The 25908-nt window shown below is 44.6% G+C and overlaps 1 protein-coding gene across 3 annotated transcripts in view; it reads right to left on the bottom strand.

Annotated features, from left to right (window-relative positions):
• The window catches only part of RNF149 (ring finger protein 149), a 32962-nt gene extending 9490 nt beyond the window's left edge, over window positions 1-23472 (bottom strand). For 2 of the 3 annotated variants that reach the window (XM_030838772.2, XM_060309632.1), the window contains exons 1-6: window positions 22858-23472; window positions 13166-13416; window positions 10806-10874; window positions 8173-8255; window positions 5842-5938; window positions 2079-2277 (exon numbers count right to left, since the gene is read on the bottom strand). In XM_030838772.2, coding sequence (XP_030694632.1) covers window positions 2079-2277; window positions 5842-5938; window positions 8173-8255; window positions 10806-10874; window positions 13166-13416; window positions 22858-23314 — 1156 coding nt within the window. In that variant the 5' untranslated portion in view covers window positions 23315-23472. The remainder of the gene's footprint in view (window positions 1-2078; window positions 2278-5841; window positions 5939-8172; window positions 8256-10805; window positions 10875-13165; window positions 13417-22857) is intronic. The other variant, XM_030838773.2, reaches the window with a different exon arrangement.
• Between the last annotated feature and the right edge of the window lie 2436 nt (window positions 23473-25908).

The raw sequence follows: 25908 nt of genomic DNA, 5'->3' as shown, positions 1-25908 counted from the left end.
GACGCGTCCTCCAGGGAGTGGGCTACCGTTAATAACCCCCGCATCCATTTCCTAGGCGCTCCTGAGCAAATGTTAGCTCGGCTAGGAGTAAAGCTACATTGCACTAATTATACTAATATAATTATAAGCAGACATTATACTAAAGTACTAACACTACACTAAAGTACTAATGTCTGCTTAAAAGAATTGATCTTTTCCAATAGTTCTCAAACGATCCAATCATAGGGTAGAAAGAACATTGACATATAAATTACCTGTCAAATTACCTGAGTGAATTATGAATTACCTGAACAAATACTTGGAAATTTAGTTGAGGATACGAGTTTTACCTGTCCTGAAATATCTCAAGGGTAGTCAAGTACTAAAGGAAACAAATTTCATTTCCTTTCTGGAGCCTGAAGGCAACGGTAAAAAAAAAAATAACAATGGTGTGCACTTAGGCACAAAGCAATGGAATTCCTAAAAACAAGAAGCATTTATAAACATTTATAAATGGAACTCTCTGCCTCACAAGGCAGAGTCCCAGCAGGAGAGCTGGTTAGGAGAACTCCTACACAATCCACCTTTCCACTTCCTCATTGTCTGAAATTCATTCTCCCTTTTTCTTACACAATGCATTCTTTCTTCTTCTGGTACTGGTTTAAAACTTAAGTTCTCATATTTCTGTCTTTGCCTCCCAGATTCTAAAAATGGACAAAAAAGACAAACCGATTCAGTTTGAATACTACCGATTTGGGAAAATATGCTTCCTCTTCCAGGATGGCAAAATTCAAAATTAGAAGCATCAATTCTTCCCAGTTAAAATAACCTGTAAATTAATTCAACTATAATAAAAATTCTCATGGGAGTTTCTTACACATGGCAAGTTGATTTTAAGATTAATCTTAAAAAATGAAGAACAGTTCAGAATTCTTTTTTTAAAAAGAATACAGATGAAGGAATTTGCCTTGCCTTTCAAATATCAAAACTTATTCACAAGTAATTATCACTAAACAATGGACAAGTGGTTAAACATCTGGGAAAAATAGGTTAGTTAAATCTCCCCTTAAACAATGCGGATTAAAGATTTAAACGTAAAATACAAAGCCACAAATGTCAGTAAAATTTAAATAAATAACCCTCAGATGAGACAGATTTTCCTAAGTTAGCGTGCTGTCAAAGGCAGAAAGAATCATGAAAGAATGAGAAGCTAGACTAGATAAAAATCAAAAACCAAGAGCTCTTAGAATCAGTATGAAAAATTAGTTTCTCCATAGAAAAAGAAGCTAAGGATGAAATAATGGGCAACTCAGAAAATATAAATAACCAACAAATATGAAAAGAAGATAATTGCATTAGTAATTTAAAACAATGCAATTCATTATTTTACAGAGAGGTGGTAAATGTATACACAAAATGATTTCAGTGTTACTGATGACAAAAGTCCATCAGCAGGATGTGGTTTACAGGAATTACAGTGAATCCAAAATGTAATACTACGCAGCTGTACCAAATCATGTGTCCTGTCTACTGATACAGAAAGAGCTTCACACATTAAGAGGAAAAAACAGGTCACCTGGGCTTCCCTGGTGGCACAGTGGTTAGGAATCCGCCTGCCAATGCAGGGGACACGGGTTCAAGCCCTGGTCCCGGAAGATCCCACATGCCACGGAGCAACTAAGCCTGTGCACCACAACTACTAAGCCCGCATGCCACAACTACTGAAGCCCACGCAACTAGAGCCCGTGCTCTGCAACAAGAGAAGCCACTGCAAAGAGAAGCCTGCACACTGCACGTAAGAGTAGCCCCCGCTCGCCGCAACCTGAGAAAAGCCCGCGCACAGCAACAAAGATCCAAGGCAGCCAAAAATTTAAAAAAAAAACAACAGGTCACCTAACGGCACATGAATGATATTCTCCCCATCCTTAAACACAGAAAAAACATCTGAAGTATATTTATGGAAATGTTAAAATGGTATTTGCAGGTGTGAGGTCATGGTTATCATTCTTCCTTTATGCTTTTCTGCACCTTATGTATTTCTTCACCTTCTTTCAACCACCGATAACATCATTTTGTTTGAGAACCCGCAAAAGACTCACCCAGCAAGGCCGTGTTTTCACCTGCATCCTCTTTAAAACTGGCCTCGCAAGGTGGCGCGGAGTCGCTGGTGGTGGGCAGTGCTGAGCTGCCCGCGTCACTTCTGTCACCATCTGGTAAAGTAAGACTCAGATCTGCAGTCGAAACGCCCCCGGGGGGCGATTCTGGGGCAGGCGTCTCCTGCACGTCCTCAAGCTCTCCCTTGAGAGTTAGAGCAAAGAAAATACCTTTTCTCAGTAACACGATCAGGCTTATCTATCATCTTTTGCTCCTAATTCATACAAAATATTTACTTTTATACATGAACATGGCAAAAAAGCTCAACAGTGTCTTATTTATTTAGCATCACCAGAAAACGAGCACTCTTCAATAAGCAGCTTTTCAAGACCTAAATCCTTTTCCTCTAAAAACCATTTTTCCCCTCGATGCAAACAATGCTACCGTTTAAACTATTTATTGACAGAAAGTGGAGCTTCCTCACAAATGCACTTTGCTGCCTTTCTGAGCAGCCTGGCTGGGCGCTCATCACTGAGGCTGGAGCCCTGAGCTCGAATGACTGCCCTAATGGCTGCCAGGTGCCAGGGCTTCGGAGACAAGCAGGCTTCTGAACAGCAGAGGGCTGCAGACTGTGCCTGCGTTCACCTGAAGATAACCGATTCTGCTCCTTCCTTCCAGAAAGGGTGTCTACCCGCCGCCACTTTGCCTCGCTTCCCCATTTGCTGCTTCAAAGAAGAAAAGGAGATCATGAAAGTCAGAGCGGGAGACTCTACAAGCGTCACTACGTCCGAGTCTCGAAATTCAGGGGCCATTCAGAAACCTTTCTTGATTCGTGCCAGGGTCAAAGCTGTGTCGTGATGGCCGAAGCTGCTGCTGAGTGACCGACCGAAGGTGTGTGCGTTGGGGGGGGTGTTCCTGCGCACCCTGGCTCTGCCCTGCCGCCCGCTCCTGGGGCCCTCGGGGCCAGGGGCCCTGCCGCCCGCATGGCTGGCTCCACACGTGTTCTGGAACCCTCTCCTCACTCCCGGGCACCACGTGGCTCCCTGCCTTCTCACAGGCAACCGAACACCTGCAGAACAGACTCGTGACGCACCAACCGACAAATCCTGTCGAGCTGCTGTAGCATCCGGACTGCGCACAGCCCACCCTAGTCTGTTCTTCCAGGTACGTGTCTAAATACCTGCCAAGCTGAACTACCTGCCCGTCCCAAACCCCACCTGGTCACTCCCTGCGATACACTAACCCTTGGACACGCAGCTCAGACGTGCCTCTAAAAAGCCCTCCCTGTCCCTTCCCACATGCAGCTGGCAGGGTCAAGGCCGCCCTCCTCTGTGCCCACACTCTTCAAACAGGCCTCCCTGGCCAGCGGGGTGGGCCGCAGGCCCGGCTCCCACCCACCAGTCCAGAAAGCGGAGCCCCCCAGGAGCCTGCGGGCAGGAGGCCTGAGTCTTGTCCCTTCGTCTCCCTGGAGCCAAGTTCAGACCCAGCACCTTACGCATCACTCCCCTGATGAATGCCTGCGCCCCACGAGCCAACAAACACAACAGGGACAAGAGGCACTTCAAAGCCGCTCTCACCTGCTCATTTTCTTGGAAATGAGAACTAGTTACCATATGAGAGTCATAACTATCTCTACAATCCAACGCAGGAGGGGCCAATGGGCCCAAAGACAATGGCAGATTTGTCAAAGGATTAAAAAAAAAAGTTAAAGGCAAGACAAATTAATTTCTTAAGTTTGATTTAAAGTTACTGTAGGTTTCTTCAAAAAAGCAAGCAAGCTTTCTGGGGACACATATTCTAGCTTTCTGAAATTGAACATTCTGAAAGCAATCCAACCTGATATAAAATGAAGAGTCTTGATTTTTAACACATGAAACATACGTATATATTTCGAAAAGCAAAACTCGCGAGGATGAAAGTCTCAACGCTAAGGTCAGTGAAATGCCTTTTGCACAAAGGTTTAGAAATGAAGAGGTTTAAAATGACTGATGAAGAAAAGAAGCTTCAGAGCGTATCTACGAGAGGAAAAGACAAAGAAGGAAAACTGCCCAGAAAACACCCGTCTCGCTCCCTGGGTTCTACTGTTCCAAATGCGGTCCCAGGAAGGCGTGAGGCAGTCGGGGGTGAGCCTCCACGCTGGGGAGAGCCGCCAGTTATCAAGACTACGCCCCAACGAATGTTAGAAATTCTACAGCAAAGGCTCATTTTCCAGACATCCAGGCGGATGACCTTCCAACAAGACAGTCCTGCTGCCTCCCTCTCCGTGTACCTACGGTGAGGCCTCTGGAACTCGCACTTGAAAATTATAATTCACAGAAAATCACACTGGTTATTAAGGCAGTGCGTGGTCCCTCAGCTCTCTTTTGAAGATACGCTGAACTAGAAAATGAAAAATACTCTGAAGGGGGCCTGCAGCCTTGAAGGCTGTTATGGCTTTAAGTCACATAAAATCATTATCATAATAAAAAACCTCTTTGTAGTTTCTACCTCTGTAATAAACACTGCCAAAACCTCTGTTTAGCAACAAGAAAAATATATTTGATACTTAAATTACTTCTTTCAAAGATCTCTGTTTCAAAACTATTTAATCAAGAATATCTTGAGGGCTTCCCTGGTGGCACAGTGGTTAAGAGTCTGCGTGCTAATGCAGGGGACACGGGTTCAAGCCCTGGTCTGGGAGGATCCCACATGCCACAGAGCAACTAGGCCCGTGAGCCACAACTACTGAGCCTGCGCGTCTGGAGCCTGTGCTCCGCAACAAGAGAGGCCATGATAGTGAGAGGCCCGCGCACCGCGATGAAGAGTGGCCCCCGCTTGCCACAACTAGAGAAAGCCCTCGCACAGAAACGAAGACCCAACACAGCCAAAAGTAAATAAATAAATAAAATTAAAAAAAAAAAAAAAGAATATCTTGAGACATTAATAGATTATAGGACGACTCTAAAAATATAACAATCTAGGAAGATCTGGGCTTTTCCCCCCAACTATGTCCCTCCCCTCTTCTGGGTAGGAGGGTAGTTTAGAGCTTGGACACTGGAATTAAGCAAGCCTGCACCTGAAAGCTGATTCCCTATTACCTCACCGTGTGACCTTAGGGGAGCTACTTCTCTCTGAGCTCGAGTTTCTAGTTAGTAAAGTAAGGAGAGTCACAGCGCTTCCCTCCCATAGGGGCTGGAAGAGTCTAATAACTCGTGTAAGGCCTCAGTGCGTGGCTACCACGACGCGCTCTCTTTCACTCTGCCCTCCCGTCTCTATTTTCTGAGGAAGGTCTAGGACCATCTCAGTATCACAAAGTGATGGAGCACGTTGGGTGCAGGATAAATCTCCCCGCAGCATCTTGACTCTGAAACCCAAGCATCGGGAGAGCTGGTGTCAAGAGGTATGCGTCTTAGCTTCCTCGTGTGTAAAATGTGCACCTGTGCACGAGGCTCCTTCCGTTTCAAACATTTTACAGTCATTCCTGTTTATATGACACTGACTAGCACCTATACACCCTGCAGCGTCACACCGACATCTATCAAAGGTACCACTCTAAGTACAAACTCTAAGGAAACACCTAGCATATTATTCTGTAATCACAAATTTAGTTCACTGATTTTGGGGAATGTCTTAAGAATTCACTTTTAATAAAGAGGAAAATTTCTTCAGGAACCACCAGGATGCTAGAAGGAGCATTTAGTCCACTCCTGCCTCTGGTCAGGAACAGAATCCAATCACTCAGGGAGAACGGGGGTGCAGAGATTGAATATAAACAAAAATGTAACAAACCCAATATCCCAGGGCTTTGATGACATCAAGTTTACACATTGGACACGTTCGGTGATCCAAAAGCCATGGGTCAATGCATATTCTATGAAAAATATGCCTAAAAAAATTAAGTATGTGTTAATGTTTTAAAATAAATGTTTATATCTTATAAAGGAAACAACACATTCCACCAACTCATCTGCTCATTACAAGTTACATGCTATCAAATCAACATTCCAGTCTATCCGTTCACCCTAGGGAGCCATCTATGCTATTTCTCCACGTTAAACAGAACCTGGCGTGTGGAGGGAAATACCCCCTTCGCTGCACAAAAATAACACGGTTTATTTTCACATCATGCTAGGATGTATTTTTATTTGGGAATAAACGCGGCCTAAGTAACCCAAGAGTAAGCTAATAGTAACAAAGTAATACTAAACTGATAGTATCTGATATAAGTCTATATAAGATGACTCCAATGGAAATACAACAAAATATTAACAAGTCATTTTTGGCTTGCAGGCTAAAAAAACACTTATTTTTTGGTCTTATATATTTTTGCAGCATCTACATTTTTCTAGAATGAACATATCGCTTTCAGAATCAAAAAAAGAAAAACCACATATGAATTTTCTTCTTTTACTGACTGTCCTCATTGGCTGCCTTCCCCTCCTCTGTGATGAACCTACATTCTCTACCTGTACTGCAGGTAGGCAGCTGTGGGTATCAGAGCCACACAGATGAGGCTCAGACACCAGCTGTGCGTCCTGATGCTGTGACTTTGAACTAGATCCTGAGGCCACTCTGCACCTACCCTGCAGCTGTTCTGAGGAGCAAACGTGTGATGTGGTTACAAGGGTGCTGGGCACAATAAATCCTCAGTAATTTTTCATTATTATTACTGTCGTCACTGTCTGAAGACCTTTCCTTCAAAGAGAAATCTGCCAGTGCAGTTAAAAATCACAGCATGTAAGGACAGAATATGGTCCAGTCCAGCTTGTCTTGTGACCTTTCCATCCTCAAACTGAAACTGACCCACTGGAATCATTGTGAAAAAACAAAACCAACACGTGGGCTTTATTCGGAAATTTGTTGATATAAATCATAGGAGGAAACGGGGATGGACGGAATAAAACCCCATGAAGGAGACCAGGATAAGCACACACGTAAACTCGTCTGTTTGTGAAGCTCCAGGGCAAATCCCAGCTGGGCCTTCAGGAGTATCTGGATTTCCTATGAAAGGAAATCGGCCTCAGGCTGCTCACTGTGTGGCATCCAGGTCACAAAGACGTGCCCTAAGCCCACCTAGAGTAAAAATTCTTCTCTATCTTAATAATTTTCTACAGGACACCATCACCCGACACTGACCCCAATTCACTAAGTATCCACCACACCCACCCATATAAATGCCTGGAGATTTAAGTTCACCATCTTCATGCAGGGAAATTAATTTTGGTATTCTGATCTTCATGCCTTCATTTCCTCTACAGAACTCCTGAGAACTTAATCCCCTATAAAGTACTGGGATATACACAAAAACACTTTGCAAACATAAAGCAAGACATAATTATATTTTAGCGTGTGACCTGCTTCGAATAGGTGGGAAGTATAATTAAAACTGACCAGCTTTAAAACATAATCTTTGTACACCTTTCTGCTAACAAAGCGATTTTTTAAAAAAGTTAACACAGTATCTCATTATTAAAAAGGAAACATAACTTCCTGTTGCTAAAGAAAATAAATTAATGAAATAAGGGAGGAATATTTATTTCACACAACCCCCAAAAGAACCCGAACCCAGGGTGCCCATAACAGCAGAGCCGAATCTAAGAAAAAAGACATCTCGGTAGAAAATAGTAGACAAAGATACATAACCAGGAAATGTCTTTAAAAATAACATTTCTAATAAATGTCTGGGAAAATGCTCACTAGTTCAAAACATTAAGTATTAAAATATTTAAAAGTAAAAAACCCAGCAAAGCCGGAGCCACATCTGCGGGCTGCTCCTGGCCCTAACCCCCAGGGCCTTCACCTATCTGAATAGCTCAATGGATAGTATAGATTCCCAGGACCCTAAAGAAGCCTTGCTTAAAAGCCTAAAAAGCCAATCTATGACAAAAGGACATAATGGGTCTTAACGGTCACCTAAAGTCTCCAAGCAAAGCAATTCTAAAGTAAAACAATACAGGAGGAGCCTTGAAGACTTCGAGCTTCTTTTCTAAAAGGTGAGATGATCACAAGATATCACCTGATAGCAAGGTCTTCATATCATGAAAAACATGTTCACTCTTTGGTCAGAAACCTGAAACTTGTCCGTAATTTTTTAACATCTCAGGAAGTAAGAGAACGTACTTGCATGGCAGGATTCTGATAACATCCTTTCCTTTAAAATTTTCAATACACACTGGACAACTTTCAGCATCAACATCAATTCCCTGTAGAAAGAAGAGGAAAAAATCTACTATATCCTTAGTATACAGTATACGCTTGGTAAAACTCACTACAACAACAAAAACAAAACAAAACCAAAACTCACTACAACCTGGGTAAAACAATGATGAAGTCTACTCTACATTGGTACATCCTGAATTTAAACACAGATAATTTCTACTTGGTATTTATTTTTACCATTATCAAGGGATTTTTTTTAAAAAGAATTTGGCTGAAAAAGAAAAAATTTCATCATCTACCTAATCAGACGAATTATGTTTAAATTCTAGGCTACTGTTCATTTTTTTAAGTGATCATATTTTAAGGGCTGTAGAAATGCAAATGCCTGCTTTATTATAATAAAATAAATTATTTTTCAAACGTAAAACAAAGAATGAATATCTAATTAGCTACTTGTTTTCTGGAATCATTAAAAACACAAAACAAAAGCACTTTCATTAGAATTTGTGAAAGAACAGTTATAACTTACAGATGAGAAAATGCAAATAGCTAAATATCTGAATGTATTCACCTCACTAGCAAAAAAAGAACCATAAATTAAAAGAAGTTTCCTTTTTCATATATCAAGTTAATAAAGGTAAAAAGAAACAAAAACTGCTGGGGAAGAAGCAGTCTTGTGACAAAATTTCAACTTCTGAGAATCTGTGGGTCACAGACCTTTTTGATGGTGTCAGCCGTTCCCCCACTTCCCTGGGTACCCCCTGGACACACCCACCTGGCTTCAGCCCATCTACCAAAGTAGGCATGGCCAGTCTGATCACCTGACCCAAAACAGGCCAATGAGATTCTCTCTCCCAGGACTCTGGGATGGGGATTCAGGAGCTACCAATCAGTGCCTGCAACTTTAGCAAGTTAATTTTATGGGACACAGCTTCACAGTCATCACGGAATTCTTTAAAAATATCTTTAGCCACGTAGGTCACGTGTTAACAAGCAAGCAGTAAAAACTGATTTTACATGTAGATACTGCTATCAAAGACTGTATTAAAATTAACTTTGTAACAGCACTTACAATTATATGTTGCAACTACACATTATCACCTTTTTTTACATGCAAGGATGATGAAATAATTATTTCCCTAACGGTTTACAAGCTTACACATTACTGTGATCAAGTTCACAAGAAAAGAAAAATTAGAAAATACAGTCTCCAGAACTGGACAAAATGTAGATTTAAGAAAAAACACAGTATTTTTCTGTACAAGTTTAAAATGTAAAATTGTCAGAAAATCCACCTGTGTACCTCATGGACCATTTATGAATCCCTTTTTTTTTAACCATTATTGCTGACAACTTTCAAAAAACAGTCCATAGAAGCCTATTTTCAAAAATGTTCTGTACACGAAGAGGATATCAATTAATTTATGTTCTCAAAGACTCCATGCAGTAAATTAGACACATATAAATCTATGTCTTCTCATATTTAAGGACAGATTTCCTGCCACAGAGAGTAGAAAACACATTTCAAGAGGAACATAAAACTCCATGCTTGTCACGGAACTGCCAGCCGAATGCACAGTTTGTCCCAGGCATTTGCTGGACTCTCTCCCCAGGGACCCTCGTGATTTGTAAATGAGATGTTAATCTTCCCATGAGATGGGAATTTCTTTCTTTCTTTCTTTTTTTTTTTTTTACACTTCTCCTGTTTAATACATCTACATGGAAAGAAAGCACGACCTTGCGCCAACTATGAAAATTCACTGTTATTATAACGTAAGGCATTCAGGCAAGAATGAAGCAGACAGTACAATTCCAAGAGTAGAATATGTTACATATTCCACATGAACCATTAATATCAGATTCCAAAGTTTTAAAGTCAAAGGTCTATAGGTTTAATGAGTGTTATTCTGAAGCTTCAATCCTTTAAGTAGGTCAGAGGAGGAGATGTGGACCCAAATGCACTTACAGGGGAGTGGAGACTGGGGGATCGGCATGGACTAGATCTCAACAACTCAGGGAGATAAAACGAAAGTGGAAACAGTGGAACCAACGCAGAGCTATCTATGTCAACACAGCCATCAACATTTCCCAGCACAGTAAACGGACCATTAGGAGAATAACTATTCCTGCGTTAGCAACTGTTTTCCTTTAAGGAATCTATCCTCTAAGAACCTGAGGTTCCGAGATTTCGTTAGGATTTGTCCTATTCCAAAATGCTTCTGAACTCTGGTACGATTTTGGCCTTTTAAAAGTCTCAGGTTGGCCATGTGAAACGTTTCTTTTTTAAAAAGTTTTAAAAATATCTTTTCTCCCCTTCTCCACAAATCCCTGTGTTTTCTCCCTGTAACTAAAGGAGTCTCAGAGAGAATGGACAGAGAGTGTGAGATTTAATGGAGACGGATTTAAGCTTCAGGGCCTCCGGTAGAGACCAGAGCTTCTTCAGAGTTACCTGTGTCTGACCGACAGGTGGAGGATGGACGTGTGGGCACTGTCCAGCCAATGTGGCCACCTGAGCATCTGACATGTAGCCAGTGGGACTGAGGAACTGAGTTTTCAGTTTAATTCAAACAAACAAAAAACTATGAAAATATTACCTTTTCTCCATGCTTTACAGTATGAAGAGGAAGCTGCCCAATAAGTTTCTTTGTTTCTTTTCTATGGCTCTTAAGGGAGGAAAAACATTCTTATTATTGAAAAATTTAAGTCACTATTTAAAAAATTCATATATTATAATATAAGCAGATGTGGAAAAATTTCATTTAAAAAGCAAAGTTAGATGACTACAATGAAACTAATTTTAAGAAATTACCACTGAAGGGCTTCCCTGGTGGCGCAGTGCTTAAGAATCCGCCTGCCAATGCAGGGGACACGGGTTCGAGGCCTGGTCCTGGAACACCCCACATACCCTGGAGCAACTAAGCCCGTGCACCACAACTACTGAGCCTGCGCTCTAGAGCCCGCGCGCCTAGAGACCATGCTCTGCAATAAGAGAAGCCACCGCAATGAGAAGCCTGCACACCACAACCAAGAGTAGCCGCCACTCGCCACAACTAGAGAAAGTCCACGCGCAGCAGCAAAGACCCAATGCAGCCAAAAATAAATAAATAAATTTAAAAAGAAGAAATTACCACTGAAGTCCTAATGTACACAACAGCCACAGGTTAACTTAAGAGCTGTTTTGTTGCTAAAGAATACTTCTTTTCAACGCCATGTCTGAAGAAGAAACCTTTTTTTTTAACATCTTTATTGGAGTGTAATTGCTTTACAATGGTGTGTTAGTTTCTGCTTTATAACAAAGTGAATCATCTATACATATACATATATCCCCGTATCTCCTCCCTCTTGTGTCTCCCTCCCTCCCACCCTCCCTATCCCACCCCTCTAGGTGGTCACAAAGCACTGAGCTGATCTCCCTGTGCTATGCGGCTGCTTCCCACTAGCTACCTATTTTACATTTGGTAGTGTATATATGTCCATGCCACTCTCTCACTTCGTCCCAGCTTACCCTTCCCTCTCCCCGTGTCCTCAAGTCCATTCCCTATGTCTGCATCTTTATTCCTTTCCTGCCCCTAGGTTCTTCAAAACCATTTATTTTAAGATTCCATATATTTGTGTTAGCATACAGTATTTGTTTTTCTCTTTCTGACTTACTCAGACTCTAGGTCCATCCACCTCACTACAAATAACTCAATTTCGTTTCTTTTTATGGCTGAGTAATATTCCATTGTATATATTTGCCACGTCTTCTTTATCCATTCATCTGTCGACGGACACTGAGGTTGCTTCCATGTCCTGGCTATTGTAAATAGAGCTGCAATGAACATTGTGGTACATGACTCTTTCTGAATTATGGTTTTCTCAGGGTATGTGCCCAGTAGTGGGATTGCTGGGTCGTATGGCAGTTCTATTTTTAGTTTTTTAAGGAACCTCCATACTGTTCTCCATAGTGGCTGTATCAGTTTACATTCCCACCAACAGTGCAAGAGGCGTCCCTTTTAGAAGAAACCAGTCTTGTGTTTAATTACTGGTGAGAACGTCATCAGCTGAGGAAGGGGCTCCATACACTCATCTGCTAACGTCCCTAAAAGGGCAGAGGCTTCCTAGTCGGAGGTGGAAGATGACCCAGAAATGACCATCTACTGCCTGCAGAGCCAGGAAGGGGGCGGTTCTCAAGACAACAGGTGAGTGGGGAACCCAGAGGGCCCTTGTCTCCCCGGTTACTGAACCAGTCTCTGCAGATAAATGGCTCTGAACGTGGCTCCACCATGGAGACAGGGAAGCCCGTTCTCTTTCGAAACACAGAACCAGGTCCCCCCCACCTCATGCCTTGCTTTTTTGTCATCCTTTACATCTGGGAAGGATAGAGGGTCTCTGCAGGAGTGAAACATGACCCAATTTCCCACAGAACAGAAAGTTTAATATATTCTAATTTAAAACTTATTTCAACCCCCCCCCCCCCGGGCTTCCCTGGTGTGGTGGCGCAGTGGTTAAGAATCCGCCTGCCAATGCAGGGGACACGGGTTCAAGCCCTGGTCCGGGAAGATCCCACATGCCGTGGAGAAACTAAGCCTGTGCACCACAACTACTGAGCCTGCACTCTAGAGCCCGCAAACCACAACTACTGAGCCCGCCCGCCACAACTACTGAAGCCCGCGCACCTAGTGCCCGTGCTCCTTCAACAAGAGACGCCACCGCAATGAGAAGCCCGCGCACCACAACAAAGAGTAGCCCCCGCTTGCCGCAACTAGAGAAAGCCTGCGCGCAGCAACGAAAACCCAACGCAGCCAAAAATAAATAAAAATAAAATAAATTTATATTTAAAAAAACCCCATATTAATACTTAAATATTGTGAGTGATAATGAAATTAAGAATATTGTCCAATAATTTCAAGCAATATATATAGGAAATATTTACAAACTATCTTTTAAAAAGCAAAGTTAAAGAGACAATTACCTGACTTCCAAACTGTGAGCCAGTGTATAGGAAGCGCTGTATATAGTAAAATATTAGCCAGGCTAATGAGATAATCATCATGGTGATGAAGGCGATGGCCACAAACACCACGGACTGACCGCTGATGAACTCCTGTACGTGCCGGGTGCCGAGCCCTATGGTCATTGTGACCGGAATGTCTTTCTGCACCAGATCCACAATTTCTCTTCCTTTGGGGTAGCTAACCATAATGACTACTATACTTCCTGTTCCTGCAGGAAAGAACAAAGGAACAAATATGAAGAACACAAAATAAAGACACAGAGAAAGTATGGCTCCATGCACATACAACCAAAACTGTGATAAAATGGATAACTTTCTAGGAAAACCCAAGTTACCAACATTGGTCTCCAAGGAGAAAACACTGATTGCATAAGAAATAGAATAAATCACTAAGAACTACCCCCTAGAAAGCAAGAGCCGTCCCCACTCCCCCCTCCCCGTTCAGTTTCACAGGTGAGTTCTACCCCTAAACCCTTAAAGAGCAAGTAACATTAATGACATTTAAAGTGCTCCACAGCAGATTGAAAAAAGTAAAAAGAAGCCTTAAAATTATTTCTAAGGTAACAGAACCAAGCATGGTAGCAAAAAACCAACATAAGAACCACACAGACCAATTTCAACTTGTGACTATTAATACGAATGCCTAAGCACACCCACTAACTCAGGCAGGCAGTCGGAGAAGTTCCACTGTGCTCAATATTATTTCATCTTGTTCTGAGGACACCAGCAGACATAAGACAAAAAAATAAGAGAAATAAAAAAGGGATAAAATGGCCAATTTTACATGAATCTATAAATTAATTTTTAAAATTATCAATGGGATTTTAAAAACCTTAAAAATTCTGCTTCTAAAGCTCATTTAGGGGAAAAATAATAAAGAACAATCAGGAAAACTTTGTAAACAGTAAAACCTGGACTAGCCTTTGTTGTCAAAGTAATTAGAACAGTGTGGTAGTAGCATATGAAGACAACCAGAATGGTGCAGAATAAGAAGCCCAGAAACTAGACCCAAATACATAAAAGAATTCAGTAAACGATAAAAGTGGAATTTCAAATCAATGGGGTAAAATGGATTATTTTTTAAAAAAACAGTGTGGGTGCCATTGAGTATCACCTGAGACTAAAAAGCTGCATCCCTTCTTTGCAACTTAAGCCAAAATAAATTCTAACCAAATCCAAGATTTAAATATATAAAAAAGAGAAAACATAAAAGAGCCAGAAGAAACATGGGAATTAAAAAATAAGTAATATTGGGGCTTCCCTGGTGGCCCAGTGGTTGAGAGTCAGCCTGCCGACGCAGGGGACACGGGTTCGTGCCCCGGTCTGGGAGGATCCCACATGCGGAGCGGCTAGGCCCGTGAGCCACGGCCGCTGAGCCTGCGCGTCCGGAGCCTGTGCTCCGCAACGGGAGAGGCCACAACAGTGAGAGGCCCGTGTACCGCAAAAAAAAAAAAAAAAAAGTAATATTGAAGGAAAACCTTTCCAAGTGTGAAAAAATCACCTCGAAACTTCTTTAAAAAAAAGATTTGAGCAACTAACCAATTATATAAAAACAAAAATTTTCTGCACTGGCTAAAAGAGAGGAAAATTAAGGACTCAAGATCAAAAGAGCAACTGGTCAATGGGGAAAAAAATACATGGAACGTAACAAAGACTAAAAGCTAATTTCCTATAAGAAAAAGAGCAACAGAAAGAAAATTAAGTCAGTTTGCAGAAAACACAAATGAGTTTTAAAAAAAAACAGCATCTTTAGTGACATATAATTCACATGCCATAAAATTCATTCTTTTAAATAAGTGTACAATCAATGGTTTTTAGTATATTCACAAAGGCTGCGCAACATCACCACTACCTAATTCCATAACATTTTCATCACCCCCAAAAGGAATCCAGTACATATTAGCGATCACTCCCCCCAGAAAGGATTTAAACATATGAAAAGTCATGGTACAAATGAAAACACACCTAAAAGACTGGCAAACATCAAAAAGTCTGATACGCCATATCAGCAAGAGCAAGTATAATAAACGGGCACTCTTCCTGGGGGAGTGAATTATTACAACCTGGTGTGGAGAGCAACAGCTACTAAAAGTTTTTAAATGCACATGTTTCCCTGACCCGGCAATTCCAGATCCAAGAAACTAATTCCAAAGGTATACTTATGTATGTACACAGGAGATATCCATAAAGATATTTATTGCCAGTGTTTTTTCTAAAATTTTGCTATCACAGCCTAAATGTACATCAATGGGACTTCCCTGGTGGTGCAGTGGTTAAGAACCCATCTGCCAATGCAGGGGACACGGGTTCAAGCTCTGGTCCAGGAAGATCCCACATGCCGCGGAGCAACTAAGCCCGTGCGCCACAACTACTGAGCCTGCGCTCTAGAGCCCGCGAGCCTAGAGCCCGTGCTCCGCAACAAGAGAAGCCACTGCAATGAGAAACCGTGCACTGCAACGAAGAGTAGCCCCCGCTCGCCGCAACTAGAGAAAGGCTGCTCGCAGCAACGAAGACCCAATGCAGCCAAAAATAAATAAATTTATTTATTAAAAAAATAAAAATATAAATGTCCATCAGTAATAGTTATGTAACTTACAGTACGTGTACACAGTCTGAGGCAGCAGCTCTGTTAATAGTGACGGCAGTCAAGACACAAGAGGAAAAAAGCCGCACGTAAAACTGTGTGGACAAGAGGTGTACGTGGCGATATCAGTACAGATCCCCCTGAAGGCTACCCCAGAGACTGGGGACCCTGACTGCCTCCGGGCGGGGGGAGAGCTGGACACAGGAAAAATTCTCTATCAGGTGTACATATTACCTATTCAAAAACTAACTTACAAAGTACATTTAAAGACTGTTCTCTGGCATTACAGTGAAACCACATTCTCACACTATTTTATTATAGAGAGAAATTTAATCTGTAGCAAATCCGCCCTGGGCCGTGGGGATTATAGTTACTGAAAACCCAGAAGGGCACCCTTCTCAGGTGGCTGCTGTCTGGAGGCCGATCCTATGACCCAGCCCTAAAAGTGCTCCTTGGCAAGTAACCCAGTTGTCTGAGCACTCACACAATCTACTACATCATCACTGGGGAGACTGAATAAGGAGCAAGGCATTTCCTGCGTTCAGGCAACTAAACATCTCCTAGCTGAGAAAGACAAATACAGAAACAATTAGGATACTTATACCACTTATGGTTATGTGGTGCTTTATAAGCTGAAAGCCCTTTTCATAAATTAAGAAAAGTTTCCTTTCGTGGAAAATTTCAAGCACATGCTAAAGTAGAAAGGAGAGTATAATGAACCCCAGGTACCTGTCTCTCTTTTATACAGAAAACAAAATGTTGCTATGCTACAGTTACAGTTACAGTTTCTGGTACTGATGATAGAATGACCTTTGTGTGTTAACGGGGAAAACCAACTCTGAAGCACTTTCACTCTGTCTCACACTTGAGGCAGAAAGAGTCGAGTAATCATTTTACAGACGAGGGCTAAATACACTACCATGTGTAAAATAGCTAGCTCGTGGGAACCTGCTGTATGGCACAGGGAGCTCAGCTCGGTGCTCTGTGATGACCTAGATGGGTGGGATGGGGGGAGGGAGGTCCAAGAGGGAGGGGTATATGTATACACATAGCTGATTCACTTCATCGTACAGCAGAAACTAACACAACACTGTTAAGCAATTATACTCCAATTAAAAAAAAAAAAAAAGAGTTGCTCAATGTCACACACCACCTGGAAAAGCCAGTTCCAGGGCTTGAAGCCCCAGCTCCTACGTGTGCCTCTGCCCTGCCTCCTCATTCAGGGGGACTCAGGCTCCAGGGCCAGCCAGGCTCACATCTCCCTCGGACAACCACTGCCTGCGTGCTCTGAAAGTATTTGTTCAGCTGTAAAATGGGGATGAGAATTTTTCTATTTGGGGCTGTCGCTTATCTAACGAGAACGTGGAATAACAGAAAACTGCGGAAATGAACTGATCATTTTGTCTGGGGTGGGAGGGAACTTTTTCACGGGGAAGTCAGTGCATCTTGATGGACTGGAAAAGTTCCCCAAGCAAAAGAAGGGAGATTTCTGGGCTGTGAAACCATCATATAAGAGCATATTTGGAATGGTGACTGGCCCAGTTCGGTTAGTGACTAAATACACATAAATGTATCCTGCTTATCTCATTACCCCAGTGGCTCATGTATAAGCTGGCACGTAGTAACTATTTAATAAATATCTGTTGTCTAAATGAGTGAGAGATGGGGGATGAGCTGAGAACACCCGAAACCGCAAGGCAGGGGCTGCAGACAAGCAGTGATTATCAGGACAGCTGGGACGGAAAACACCTCCAGTATCAATCTGAAATTTTTCACCTAGGAAACTTAGTTAAGTTACAAGAAATTGAAAAAAAAAAATACTGAGTGCTAAATTTTGCTACAGTCTAATTACAGCAGCAAGATTGCTTCTGGGAACTACTTTAGATTTAAAATCTCGGAATGAAGACTTCTTCGATCCCGTGACTGGCTCTTCTGGGGCACGTGTGGGATGAACTGGAGGCCGGGCAGTTGAGTAAACATGCACTAGCTCAGGGTCACAGGGCGCACAACCCCAAGGGGTGCCGAGCACAGGCCCCGCGTCTGGCCCTGCCCTCCCCTCCGGATGTACCGGGGGCCAGTCCTAGAGAGCCCTAGTGGCACGAGAGCGCAAGTCACGGCTGATTGCCAAAGCAAACGTTTTGCCTGTGCCTTCTCCAGACACAGACGCGCAGAGTCTTGGGACAAGGGGAGAAAAAGCCCTTTGAATGTGTTTCTTCCCCAGGCCTCAGTGCTACCAATCACACTAGACCGAAAAAGGTCACCCTGTGCAATGCCCGCCCTTCCCCAAAAGAACCTACAGACCTCACCGCTAAACTCCTTGAAGGCAGTCTGTTGGATTTCTGTCTTACACATCGGCGTCGCGTAAGGTCTCAAACAGAGCACACCATCATAAACCTACTTGAGAAATAACAGTTCCCCTTACCACCTTGTCAAAAACAAACAAAACATGTAAAAAGAAAATCTGTTTTGGTCAATAGCTTCAACATTCTGGAGGGTCACCTTTGAGTCTAGTATACCATTCCTCCTCCCTAGGAAACTATTTAAAGTAGATTTCAACACTCTCTTGAAGGAGATGGGAACTGCTAAAATATTTAAAGTAGTGGCTTAGATTTCTGTTCTAGATGCAGGCAGCGAGAAATACATTTTAAATCTCCTAGAGAATCCCATGACCTTTCAGGTTTTCTTTTTTCCAATAACTTAACTTCCATATTCTCTCCATCCCTCCCGCCCCCCCTCCCCAAACCTGGAGAATTCCTGGTCAAATCTTTTAAGATGCAGCAATGCCTCTGAAGTACACACCTCTTTCTACCCTCCTGCTAGAATGTCTTCCTGGGCCCCGCCCCCTCACTAGACAAGGACTACAGTTCTTATTTATTAGTTTTTGCGCTCAGCATCACACAGTGATGGCCCAACAGAAGGGTTTCTGTACAAATGAATCAACCTGAAAAACTGGTTTATCTTCCGGTATTATCCTTGAACTGACCCAATAAGGAGAATTATCAGAGACTCCCTCTGCAGGGGAAACAGTACACCAAATATGAACGGAAACGTCTCCAAAATGGGAAGCCGTCATGCGAACAGAAGTGTCTTTCTGGTGGGCTGAGTTTTGTTTCGCACAACCCGGCTTGCTCAAGGATATTCTGCGTTTGCTGAGTACAGCACTCAACAATCTTCCTGCGATCTCCTTGCAGCCTTCCAGACACCTCACTTCGTCGCCTCAGGCCTGCAGTCCTTTCCGAGGTCACTCCCTTCACCCAGAAGGTTCCACAGCCCCGCTCCACCCCGCGTACCAGACACACACTCAGATACCTTCATCAGCTTAAGCTGTGCTTCAGCACTCCATCTGGCTGGGAACTGTCTGAGTTAATCCCACCTGCTAGGAGGCTGGGAGGTACCATCTCTTCCTAGGGCACCGAAACACATTCTACTCTCAAATCTAAACGTCTAGGTCATTTGCGACAGGGCAGCATTCAAGATCATCGGGCTTCATTCACTCATAAGAGACTATTCACCGTGCTCTGCAAACACAAAACGCACATCTTTCCTGAGGTAAGGATTTCGCATCACCTGTGTCATCTCCCTCCACCCCAACTCCGGCCCCTTCCCCAAACACACCTCTAAGCCCTGCCGGTACTTGGCACTCAGTAAACTGCTGACAGAACTAAAGGGCCAGTCTAAACAGCCACTCAAGATGTCAGCTAAAGGAGCAGCCTGCTGTTAACTAACAGTCACCACATCGAGGCCGACCCTCTCCAAAAGCTTTCATTTCAATGGTCTGACTTACATCAATTTTTACTTTTCTTGGTCAAACTGACTTCTAATCATCTTTGCACTATCTCTGCATCGGATGCCCTTCCCTTATGCTTTCTAAGTACCTGTGCATGTAATTCTGTCGAGGTCCAAACCACATTGCCTGGAAAGGTCTGTTTATCGCTCCCACTAGGCTGGGAACTCCTCAAAGTCCCGGCACACGTCTTAGGCGTTTCTACCCCCAAGCAGGCACCATACTTGGCCCAGACCGGCCGCTGTATATCCATCTGCCAAAGTAAAGGGAACCAACCTTGGGCATTAGGGTAACGGTCCTTACAGATGTCCTGATAGAATATTATCTTAAAGTCACGATTTATTTTAGAACCACAATAAAATACTGATTTAAATCCAAAATATCTTGTACTGGATTCTAGTAGTCAAGCAACAGGTCTAAGAAAAACTGGTGAAATTCTGAGACTTGGGAGGAGACTATCATGCTTGGAGTTTACAGGCAGCCACCTCGACCTATTCTGTGGAGCCCCGGCACAGAACCGCTGATCCGTGCTTTACACTGGCCCTGTCCACACTCTGACAAAACACGAGAAAGCAAAGTCTGAGCTGCCGTCAACGTTCTGTGTAACGTTTCAAATTCTAGCCCATCAAAGCTGTCTCCTCTTCTGACTTAATTCCACTCACTCCATTCTTAATTCTAGTCCATTCTCAAAACGCCATGAAACAGCTGTACCCTTGTCCCCAGTGGGGCCACCTTCTGAGAATGAGGGTCATGCCTTTCCATTTCTAGTGACCACTACACTATAGGCCCTCACACTTCTACCTGGACTAGACACTGGTCTAAGTGGATTCCCTGTTTCCAGCGTCTCCTCTGTGTAACCCATTGGTCACACTACACCAAATTCACCTCCTTTTAAGTCAGTGGTTCAAAACATTGGATGCTACTGTCATCCCCTCTGCCCCCGGACATCTGGCAATATCTGGAGACATTTTTGGTTGTCGCAACTGGAATCTCGTGAGTAGAGGCCAGGAAAGGCCCCTGCAACAAAGAATGATCTGGCCATAGATCACCGTGTTACCATGGGCCAGGCATTTAAATTCTTTGGTCATCGGTTTCCTCATATGTAAAATGGGGTTAAAGTACCCACCTCGAAGGGCTGTCGGGAGGAAGAAGCGGAGAATACCGACTCTGCACTGGGAACTTTCATACATTAAAAAAAAAAATTCCTAATGCTGTTACTTTTGTCTTTTTTCTCAAACAGAATTATTCTCACAGTAAAAAGGCTAGAATAGACACTGATAATGGCAACAGAAGCTCACAGGAAGAAGATGTAAAATAAATACCAATTCGGTGTTTTCTGGGCCTGGAGAGATTATATATCAATAATGAGTGGAAGCTCTTTCCCAGGGCATTGTGGGCCTGGGTGTTTTCTGGGCCTGGAGAGATTATATGTCAATAATGTAAGCAAGCAAGGTTACTGAACCATGGTTAGAACAAGTGTAATTAGCCTGGAAGGACGTGAATGTCACTACCAAAAAATGCAGTAAACAGATTTAGAAAACCATAGGCTGATGGGCCTGCCATGGAAAAGAAAAAGTCCCCATTACGGTATCACTCAGAAGGGACTGCAAGGCCCCAGCACCAGAGAACCCTCACACACTGCCCTCTTTTCTTTGGCAGGTGCCTGTCCACAGGATGCATCTGGAACGCTGTGTGAACTCTGACAGAACTTCTCACGAGAGGTTGGTAGAGACGTGACTTGGGTACGGTGACAACTGGAATAATTGCACCAAAGGTGGTACATCGCCCAGTGCCACCACGGGGACATCTGCTCCCGTTTCCTCCCCAAACCCACTTCCTCTCTGTTGCAACGGAGGAATTTCCCCTCTCCTATCTGAGGACAACTCCTCCACGAGTATCCTGGACCCAGCCGCTGTCCTTCTCAAAAACCTGACTCTTTCTGTTACCTCTTCTCCAACCTACACCTCTACCAGATCACTCCATCCAACTTCAATACGCCTGGCTGCCATCCAGCCCACCCTTCCCTGCCCTATGGGTTTCCACCCACTTTTTAGCACCTCCCCAGCCCTGGCCGTCAACATCTTGAAAGCGTGGTTCTAACAGTCTCACTTCCTCACGTCTCAACAGAATTCTGTTCCCTCGTTCTGCTAAAGTAGGCCAAATGCAAAGTCACTCTCCTGTCCTCATTGTACAGGTATTCTGAACTTGCATTCAAGAAGCCAAAACAGAACAAAAACCAAAAGCACGGGAAAAAGGATGTCTGACTTGCAGCAGCAGCAGAAACTCTCTAAAGAGATTTTAATCCCAGTAAGTTCAGAATAAGTCGTGTTCTTCGAAGGCCTTCCGACTCTGCTGTGTATTGGTAGACTATCACTTGGAATTCAGTCCTAAGGATGATAACCTTGCAAAATGCACCTTTTAAACTTTCATGACTGCTTGACGATGCAACCCGTTGCCCCAGAGAACAGTGTGTGGGAAGGGTCACCCGGCAAAGAGTAAAATTTCTTTTTTTTTGGCCAAGCCATGTGTCTTGTGGGATCCTGGTTTCCTGACTAGGGATCGAACCCGTGCCCTCTACAGCGGAAGGGCAGAGTCTTAACCACTGGACCACGAGGGAAGTCCCAAGAGCAAGATCTTTTCCTGCATGATCACAACTTTAAAATTTTCAACTAAACTCAAGTGTCAAGCGATCTGATTGACAGTTGAGCCAGTATTATAACCTTCTATTTAGCAAGTGAGAAAACATACCCCAACTTAAGGCCAGGTTTTCTGACTCAGTTGAATCCAGACTGTCCCACTCAAAAGTTCAGAATATTGACATGTTTTATGAAAGTGAAGACACCAGAGTGTCACCAAGCCACCACCTTACATGGTGAAGGGAGAGCCAGACCCTGGAATGCCCTGGGAAAGAGCTTCCACTCCTGCGCCACCTGACTTTGGGGAACGCCGAATGGCAAGGATCCATGATTAGGAATCATGAGACTTTCCGCCGGCGAGAACCACAATCCTCCTCCTGCGGGTTTTAATTTCTTCCGTTCTCCCCATCACCCTCCTGCACAGCGCAACTCCCTCCACTTGGAGACGATCTAATCTTGTCCTTAGGCTCGCCTCCCTCCTAAGAGCCCCCGGGGATCACACCGAGCCAACCTAGCGCTTCCCTCGTAGTTCCCTTCGGCCAGAGCCCATCGCCGCCGCCCCTCGCGGTCCCGCCGGAGGACCGGGCGGTCGGCCGGGACCGCGGCGCACGGACGCCCCGCCAGTCCCCGCGCCCCGGCGGCTCACCCGCGTGGGACATAGGCGCGGTGAGGTTCCCGTGGCGCTCCTCGTTGTACAGGACCACGGCCGAGGCGTTCCGCCGAGCCGCCGCCAACACCTTGTCCTTGAAGGTGCAGCCCCCGCGCGCCACCAGCGCGACCCAGGGCGCGGCTCCCCGGCCGCCGGGCACGAGGAAGCGCGTGCGGGGCGCGCAGCCCTCGGGGTCGCGGTCCTCGGCGCGCGGGACGCCCACCAGGCCCCGCGCGCCCTCCTTGGGTGAGCTCTCGCCGAAGCGGCCGCTCTCCGAGACGCTCCGCACGCTCCGGTTGGTCTGCGGGTCCACGTACTCGGTGCTCACCACGGCCGAGTACCACTCGAGCGCCCGGCCCCGGGCCCCGGGCGCACACAGGGCCAGCGCTAGCAGCGCCAGCGCGCCGCGGGCCCCGCTGCGGGCCTCGGGCCGCCGCCGCCGCCGCCACGCCATGGCCCCGCCGCCGGGCTGACCGGGAGAGGGCCGGGCGGGAGCCGAAGGGCGCTGGCGTGCCAGGCCGCCGAAAAGCGCAGAGATAATCGACACCAGCTGCCGAGCCCGGGAAGACCCAGTCCCGGTGGCGGGAGGGGTCGCGGCGCACGCGCACCTGAAGGAGCGGCGGGCGGGGCGGGGCGGGGCCGGAGGGCGGGGCCGTGGCGCACGCGCACCTGGCGGGGCGGCGGGGGAGCGGCCTCGGCTGGCCCCGCCCCCCGCGCAGAGCCCGGCGCCACGCATGCGGGCTCGGGACCACCGAGTGCTTTATGGAGTGTCGCCAGATTCCTGCGCCCCGGTGGTCCCGGGGCCCCAGGACCCTGCGGGCCGAGGCGGGGGTATGGGAAGTGACAGCCCGAGAAACGGGAAACTTCTCCGTGAGCCGGCCAAGAGGCGCGGGAACCTGGTTGTGTAAAATCGCTGAACGGATGTTTGTGAAGCATTCACTGTGCAAGGCACGTGGCAAAGGCCTTGCTTGTCTAAAACATTGGAAAACAGCTTAAAAACGCCAAAGCTGCACAGATTTTCCAGATACTTTTTGTTACCGATTTTGTAATGCTAATTGATTTTGGTATTTTGTGTATAGTCTGTAACATTGAAGTGAGTGCATCCAACTACTTGTATAGATGAGCATTGGAATGGTACAGCAATAAACATATAAAAAGAGAAAATGTATTGTTTGGAAATAAAAACTGGGTGACAGTCCATATGAAACTGCCTTGGAAAGGAAGCCTTACTGCTACAGGAAAAGAAGTTTAGAACACTGATTTCTGAGTGATTCATCTTCCTTCTTTGCAGGAAGTAGGTTGCTGTCACTCACACCAGGCGTTTTGTTGGGCCTGACACCCTCTTCTGTGTCCTCTTTGTTATAAGTCTTTCTTGGACGGCATTTTAAAGCTCTGCTCCAAAGTGCAGCCCACAGCCCATAAGTTCTCCCTGAAGTTGGATCTCCTCTCCCTTTTCCATTAGGAAACTAATTTTAAAAGGCTGAAAGGATCCCAAGGCTTGAGGCCTTCCCCTTGTCCCAAGCCTAGAATAAAGGAGATAAGTTACGGTGGTCACGGCAGGCTAGGGGACAGGTCCTAGGACCCCCCCCCCCATGATATGCTCTACAAGCAGTTCCCAGGTGTCTGCCCTTTCATGCTATGTCTTGCGCATTGATTTCCATCTTCCTGAGATTCTCCTGCTCCTGGCTCTTGCCTGGCAAATTCCATCTTCGCCTTCAAGGTTTAATTCAAAAGCTATTTCTTCTGTGGAACCTTCCCTGCTCCTAAAAGCAAACTGGGGTGCCCCTAATTTCCCTGCTGCTTGTGTATGTTTTGCTTACACATCAATGTTGTACCAGCAATACTGCTTTCCAAATACAGTTTTTTGTCTTCTTACAATACTGCGAGTTTCCTGAGAGCCAGGATTGTGTCTTTGCTGGTTTCATGAGCCTGCCTCAGCTAACACAGCATCACGTGTGTAATCCATGTTTGTTAAATAAGCAAAATCTCTCTTTTGTACTGTTTGAGTTAAAACTCTTATGATTCCTTACAGGTTTGTTGCTCAGAGGAGTTCACAGACTAATAGGAACAGGCTTGCAGCTGTTGAGCCCTTAGACCCACCTCAGCTTCTTGGTTTTAATTTTCTCTCTACCAGCTTCAGGCCTCAGCTAGTTCCCACCCCCAACCCCTAACGCCCAGCCCCGTCCAAAGCTGCAACCACTGGCAGCACTGGACATTTAGGTTATTATCAATCTTGTCATTACAAACAATTTGGCACATATGCCAGTTTGCACATTTATCTATAGGATAGATTTCTAGAAGTAGAATTGGTGAGTGCAAAGGTCAGTACATTTGCAATTTTGGTAGATATTACCAAAATGCTCCTCCACAGAGGTTTTACCAAACTCCGTTCCACTAGCAGTGTCTGAGAGTACCCTTCGATGTAGTGTGTTAGCAAACTTCTTGAACTTTGCCAATATGACAGGTAAATAATATAATGGTTGTGTTTGGGTATGCATCTTTTTACTGCTTTTTATTCAAATTGACACCCTGCTCCCTTTTTATTTTGCTGTTGATCATTACTGAGAATCAGAGGAGGAATTAATAAAAATAACGATCATGAGAAAGTTCTCAGTTATTTTGTTCCTGATTCCTGGTTAAGTCAGTCGTTCTCAGCTTGGCTATACCTATGAATCTCCTGGGGTGTTTTTTTAAAAGAAATACTGGGACTTCCCTGGTGGTCCAGTGGGTAAGAGTCCATGCTCCCAATGCAGGGGGCCTGGGTTCGATCCCTGGTCAGGAAACTAGATCCCACATGCATACCACAACTAAGACCTGGTACAGCCTAAATAGATAAATAAATAAAAATTTAAAAAACTTAAAAATACCAGAGCTGAAATCGTTGTATGTGATACTGCAATGGCGGATATGTGACATTACACAATTGGCAAAACCATAGAATGTACAACACAGAGTGAACCCTAAGGTACACTAATGACTTTAGTTAATAATAACATATCACCAACAAGAAACTGTCAAACTGTAAAAAAATAAAAATAAAAGAATAAC

The sequence above is a fragment of the Globicephala melas genome, chromosome 12 (genome assembly GCF_963455315.2).
Source record: "Globicephala melas chromosome 12, mGloMel1.2, whole genome shotgun sequence".
Classification (NCBI taxonomy): Eukaryota; Metazoa; Chordata; class Mammalia; order Artiodactyla; family Delphinidae; genus Globicephala; species Globicephala melas.
This window is presented reverse-complemented; position numbering and strand designations above follow the sequence as displayed.